This window comes from Spea bombifrons, chromosome 10 (assembly GCF_027358695.1).
Source record: "Spea bombifrons isolate aSpeBom1 chromosome 10, aSpeBom1.2.pri, whole genome shotgun sequence".
In the NCBI taxonomy this organism is placed as follows: domain Eukaryota; kingdom Metazoa; phylum Chordata; class Amphibia; order Anura; family Pelobatidae; genus Spea; species Spea bombifrons.
Genome location: NC_071096.1, coordinates 8,914,254 through 8,921,171, shown reverse-complemented (window position 1 = coordinate 8,921,171; position 6,918 = coordinate 8,914,254). Strand labels below are relative to the sequence as shown.

The 6,918-nt window shown below is 39.0% G+C and overlaps 1 protein-coding gene across 1 annotated transcript; it reads right to left on the bottom strand.

Moving 5' to 3' along the window:
- Nucleotides 1-357: 357 nt before the first annotated feature.
- On the bottom strand, nucleotides 358-2,773 carry LOC128467595 (acrosin-like). Its single transcript, XM_053449268.1, has 4 exons — nucleotides 2,685-2,773; nucleotides 1,168-1,433; nucleotides 778-923; nucleotides 358-612 (listed from the first exon to the last, which is right to left on the bottom strand). The coding sequence occupies exons 1-4, from the start codon at nucleotides 2,771-2,773 to the stop codon at nucleotides 358-360; spliced, it is 756 nt and encodes a 251-aa protein (XP_053305243.1).
- Nucleotides 2,774-6,918: the final 4,145 nt, after the last annotated feature.

The window sequence follows — 6,918 nt, the reverse complement described above, 5'->3', positions numbered from 1 at the left end:
ATCAACTAAACTGCAATATATTTTATATGAATTACATTTTAAATATAACATTTTGATGAAAATTTGCGTTTAATACCCTAGTGCATCATACACACAAAATACACATTTACATCATCACTAGCCAGTCTACCCAATACACATTTAAGTAAAGCATCCACACCACAGCATTCCAAGTTCATGACAAGTACACGTCTTATCAATGCTTTACTATTTATTGGTTAATTAATCTACACAATCAAATCTAAACATTGCTGACATGTTTCACTCCCGTAAGGAGATGGCCCAGATGTGGTGGATTCTTTGATTTCTGGAGCGCCCTAGAATTAATGGGTCTTCTTGCCAGCTTTGGCGAGTTTTTCAGCTAGTATTGGCCAGATTATTTTTTTTTTGTTTTGGGCAGATTTTTTTAACGGCCTTCATCTTCAGAGATTTAGATGCAGGTTTCTTGCCCTCGCTGATGTGTTCAGAGATCCACTCGAGGTAGAACTGGGTCGAGGTGTAAACTCCAGGTTTTTGCTTCCGGGCACAGCCGGAGCCCCAGCTGGTAATGCCGACCACAGTATAAAACTTGGCTTTGTGTCTTTTGCACATCAGAGGCCCTCCACTGTCACCCTGCGTGATTCAAAGAAAAGAAAAGATTCCTTAATAAAGACTTTCAATAATTGCCATTACTTCAGCTGATCCTCGGCACAGTTTTATAAAACAAGTACTGTCCAGGATGTTGAAAACATTAATAATGTATCATCACTGAGTAAAAAGGACAAAAAATCGGCTTACCTGGCAGGAATCGATACCTTCCTGTTCATGTCCTGCACAGAGGTTGTAGTCACCCAAAGCTCCGTTATTCCAGGTCTGGCGGTTGCAGCTTTCTACTGGAATCATATTCACAGGAGCCTCCTGGAGGACGTCCAACGATTCGGTGGCTGAAGAGGAAAAGAGTCATCAAAAGCAGGGCTAGACTCTTGGGGCCCATTGCAAACCTAAAGACAGGGCCCCCTACCCCGTCCAACCCCATGCTTCTCCCACCACCCTTACAATGAGAACACCAACATCTGGAAAGGTGGTGCTAAGGGCCCAATCTATGGAAAGGGGCCACAGGGGAAGATACACAGCTCTGGGACAAGGAGAAAGCATATAAACAAAATCTGCAGATAAAGTTGTACTTACATTCTTCTTCGAGGACACCCCAGCCTGCGATGAAGCAGTCGTCCATTTTACTCAGAATGGCTTTTTTGGGAGGGAGACTCGCTGGCTGAGTGTATTCATCAAATACGATGGGCTTGTTCAGCTTAAGCAAGGCGATGTCATTGCTCTCCGTATCAGGATCGTATTTCTTATGCTGAATCTTTTCTTTTATAGTCCGGATCTGAGCCTTTGTCCCGATCTGTGATAGTTGGTTGGCGTCAAATACAAGTCTCCATGAAAAATATTCACTGCATAAATCAAAGTTTTATTAGTTATCTTACTTTCTCTGGCATTAATAAATACCATATTAACCAGAACACATGCTGTTTGTTGTTTTTTGTTAAATCATAAAGGAATGAGCCCCCATTAACTCAATTATTTTGTAACATATAGTCAAGAGAAAACAGACTGGCCCCTGTCTCCTAAACCATTGTAAGCATTTTCTGCCATGAAACAATTAAATTACTTACTTGTTGAGATCCTTAAAGCAATGGGCAGCTGTCAGAACCCACAAAGGATTCAGGACGACACCTCCGCATAGATGAACATACCCACCATCGCTGTTCTCCTGCTTCCCTCTCGGCAATCGCGCTCCTTACCGTCCTTTGCCACCATAGCATCTGTGCTCCCTGGTGGGGGGGTTGCTACAGGGGTCCTGGGGGCACTCTAGTCCAGCCTCCTGTACTGCAGGTCTGATCGCTGTCTGGATTGACTAGCTAGAGGGTGAAAACCATCGTGTTCCTATTTTGATCCTATTTCTATTTTTGCTATTCCTCACATGTCTGCAGACGGGACCCCCTCTCTGTCGAAATGTTACAGTAACACAAGGGCCATGAATGGATCCTGCAGAAATGGACCAGCTGTTCCAGTCCCAAGAATTCAAGGACTGGATCTTGGGATGGATCAGTTCGCACAAGCTCTGCAAACCCTTCTCATGCTCATGGAATCACTCGCAGGTAGTGTAAATCCCCCTGTTAACCCACAGGTACACCTCACCTCCTGCTGCATCTACCCCGGTACCCCTACCTACAAAAGCCTCTTTTTTTCTTTCGGGATATTATTTCCACAAATAGAAAAAAAAATATTTATCTCTTCGATCCAGTGTTTGATAATCATAGTCTTGATGAAATACTAAGTTCATTATTTGAAGTACCATCTTAAGAAATAATGTTGCTGGCCAGTAATATGTATACTTTACTATACAGTATGCATTACATATTATAAATATGTATTGAGATTATATTAATAGTTTAAAGGTGGACTGTCACAGCTTTTAAAAATAAACCAATATTGTACACTAAATATTGATTGGTGTAACTCTTTTCTTTAGTTAAGGTAAGAGTTCCACTATAATTAAAATATATATTTTTTTCTGTAGCATGTATATACTGTCGACTTTTCTGAATGTGTCCACAAATATTGTGAATATCAAAAGCAGATGCATAATTCAATTGTCCATATTTAATAAGAGCAACTACTTTGTAATGTGGTGCAATTACCATGGAAACCAATATAATGTTAATGGAGAAAGCTCTACGTTTTTCAATTTTGCACCAGAATCGGACTTAACACTGTAATTATAAATCATTATTCCCATTTAACAAACAAAAACAATCCTTTACAAAAAATAACAAAAAGAAACGTGTTCCATCGTATAAGAAGAAAAAACTATTGTAACACATAACTTTACAATGTAATAAACTGGATTTACTGGATTTAGAAATAAAAGGATATTCCTAATATAAGTCGTATTTTACCTACTGGTTTCTAAAGAGAAGATACAAATATTAAAAAACAATAGTTAGTATTGACATTAAAACTGACCCATCAGGTTCCTCATATCCAATTACAATTTACAGTTTGGTATACTAAATAAACCTAATGGTGTACGCAGATCAAATAATATATGTTATCAGAAGTCCCCGTTATGTGCATAACACAGAATCACCAACTTAATGACATCTTCTCAAGATCTAAAAGTTATCTCTCCTGATACTTAAGTTGCTGATTGTTGTTGATTAGTTCAGGCAGCTTCATAAGGGTGAGGAGAAGGGAGAGAACTTTAGAACAGGGAATTCATTAGATACATTGTCACCTTCTGCCCTAACATCACATATTTGCTACTTTTTAAAGTAAATGTATACAAACCCATTAAAGCTCAAGCTATATGTAGTTTTAACAAATACATTAAGTTATGCTAAAAGCTGTACAAGATGAGAAAAACCCATGAAACCCCTGCTTATATTATACAATGTATCTAAAAACTTAGTTATCAGTGAAATCAATACATGAAATCTATTGGTTTCCATGGTAATTGCTCCATATTTACAACAGTGCACCATAATTCTTCCCCTCACATCATGCTGTGCCCCCATGTGCACCCCCCAATTGAAAAGCTGTATTTTTGAGGGAGCACAAAGTGATGTGGAGGAGAGAGAGGGGCATCACGCGGTCGCTCATGAATAAGTTTTCAGCAACCGCTTTGCGCCCCTCAGTCTCCTGCGTGAGACCTCTATCTCGATCGCGGTGCCGGCGCTTCATGCTGAGCTCCAGAATATGATGTCATATACTGGAGCTCAGCAGTGAAGCCGCAGCGAGACAGAGGCCTTGCGCTTCCGCCACAGGACTTCAGCAGGGTAAGTGAACTACAAAGAGGGGGAGAGGAAGAGAGTGTAAATAGTGAGAAGGAGGGAGACGGGTAGCTAGTGAGAAGGGGAGGAGATAGGGTAGATGGTTAGAACGTGGGAGAGGAGGTAGATGGTTAGAACGTGGGAGAGGAGGTAGATAGTGAGAAGGGGGAGGGGGTAGATAGTGAGAAGGGGAGGGGTAGATAGTGAGAAGGGGATAGAGGGGATAGATAGTGAGGAAAAGAATATTGAAATAAATAAATAATGAGAGTGAGACTCTGAGTCTTCCCCTAAGGTAAGGGGGGTATGGGAGCAGGGGGAGTGATTGTGTGTTAACGAGCGTGGAGCGGGGCCCAAGGAAATGCTTGCCTAAATGTTTATCACAAAGCATACTATGATAATAAAGTGATGAAATGCATATATGCACATGCATTTGATCCTAATGAATGTATCATTCAGTAATTCCCAAATGAACTGAAAGAGTGTAACCTTGTATTTCAAAAACAGGTGTCTGTGGACTCAGTCAAAGATAGGAGCAGAGAGAAGCAATGCCTGAAAAAAGAACTTTCTTGCTTCGTTTGTGACCTTTTTTACCACACTGTTATTAAATGAAGGGAGTAAGTAAACCCAAAATAAATCCTCCCAGTTTGGAATTTTGCTTCACTGAATCTCTGGGCTGAGGTTTCTTATGAAACTTGAAACTGTATTAATCTAGTTTCTTATCTCTAACCTCTGTGATGGACTTATTGAAATAAATAACAATGTAGTCATATTCCATTGAGACTACCAATATAATAAAATATATTCTAAAAAAATATTAATACTAAACATATAGTTTTTGTGAAGGCTTTAAGATTTAGGGGCATCTTTACTACAAATGATGAAAGAAAAATTATACATATAAAGAACTGAATATTTATAATCACAAGTTTTTTAAGAGATACATTAGTTTGATCTAACATTCGTGGAAATGCTTCCACTTTTGAGGAGACTCACTACACCACTGGGGACACTAAGGTCGGGTGAAAAGATGTCTAACTGTGAATGCTCCTATTCTACTAAAATGTCATATAATAGTGTTACCACTGGTACTAACATACCAACAATGGTGGGCAAATGTTTTCTGCTAAAAGAGAGATATATACAATGGAACATGATGTGAAATAAGACAGAAAGGTAAAAGGAATTACAGAATTGGAGTATTGTGTACAGTACTGGAGACCGGATCTCCAGAAGGATATAGATGTGTTGGAGAAAGTACAGAGAAGGGCTACTGAAAAGGTCCAGGGATTACAGGATAAAACTTACCAGGACAGGTTAAATGATCTTAACATATATAGCCTAGAAGAAAGACGTGACAGTTCCTTGAGAAACGTGTCCCCTAATTATTTAAATGTGTGTGTTTAAGTTCTCCGACTTGCATAGAATTCATGCCATTCAAGTTTATGATCTATCAAGGTCAATGTACCATATATATATGACCCGAGAAAAGGTATTTCATATAATGCAGACCATTGATTATTTTAATCTTAGAAAAATAGAATTGGGCTTCATATGGTCTTGCCTTGTGCTCATTATAGCTATGTTATTGTATTCTCACCCTGATTGAAATTGATAGCTTTTCGCATACATTGTATAAGTCCTCTAGAGTTGAAGCCAGCTTCATTTCCAATAAAATTAGCTGAAAATTACCAAAATATTCCCCATGAGCAATTAGTATTAATATGCCCTATAGTGTATATACAAATGCTAGCTTTAGCATTGTAAACAGGGTTAAAAGTTTTTCCAACAATAATGAAAATAGTAATAGCATTAACTAGGTTTTTAGTGAATTAGAAGAATATACCAACATTATGCCTGATCCTAATTTAGAATTAAATATATAATTTCATTCCTTTTTACTTTCTGTTGTCTCTTTCAACAGACTCCTGCTGAAGAGATGCTCAGACGAGCCAGTGCGAATGAAAATCCCTTCCCCCATTCATTTGAGAAATAACACATGTATTTTCAAATATTTTGTTGAGGTACTGAACATTATATATATCTAGGCTATTTTTGTAAATGTTGTATGTACAAAAAAAATGTGTTTTTATGTTATAATGTCCCTGGATGTTAAATGAATATTAGAGATAATTTGTTGTAACATAACCAGGAAGCGGTGTCTCAACTCTTTTGATCCCTGAAGTTCGGAAATGATGTCATTGGAGTCACATATTTATATCAAAGTGCATGTACAATCCAACTCTCCTTCTTTTATTTTATTTATTCAACATAAGGCAATAAATTCAGTGCGATTCCCTGTGAGTCTTGACCTTTGCAATAGAAGAAGCTTCTTAAGGGAATTCTACAAATTCTACAAATATTTTCTGGTCTTGGTTATCCTGAGCATCTCCAGAGACACTGGCCTCTTTCAGCAGACTTTTAAAACGTATTCCAGTGGTCTAACGGTAATGATAACGTTTTTAGTAGAACTAATTGGACTGGTTAACATGTTAAAATATGAATGGCTTACTGATACTTTAGTGAATTGCCTCCCAGTTTTATTAAGCTAAGAAGAATATAGCGCTGACAGAACATTTAATACAAGATATTAAAATCTGACTGCATTATACGGACAGGCAATGGCGATCTAAAGAAAAAGGCTGGATCATTGTATCCTTGGGTTCTAACCTATTGTTTCCCCGATGTTTTATCATCATTACTACTTAGATACCTCCCAACCTTTCAGAAAGGGGCTTAGCTAGCGGGGAGAACTTTACTTAATTTGTGTTCCTGCATCAATGACGTATTATGGCCCAGGCCGACTAGACCTAGAGCGGCAGGTCTAGGAGGGAAGCAGCCCTTCTGTCGTGTTGGGCGATCCTTGTAGCACTACTACTTATTTCTACTCTTCATCCTACTCAGATCACTCAGTTCATTGATCTCCCCAACTGGCCCATTAACACTATTAAGTCCCTCATGGTTTCTTTCCAGCTGGCACCCCGCGTCCTTCAAAGGCCAAGTGCAGGGATATGGCATTATCTCCTGGGGCACAGCAGTAAGGACAATGGGGCGGACAGGGGTGGCTGGTGGTGCTGCCCTGGGTTAGGCCTAAGGTAGCACCAAA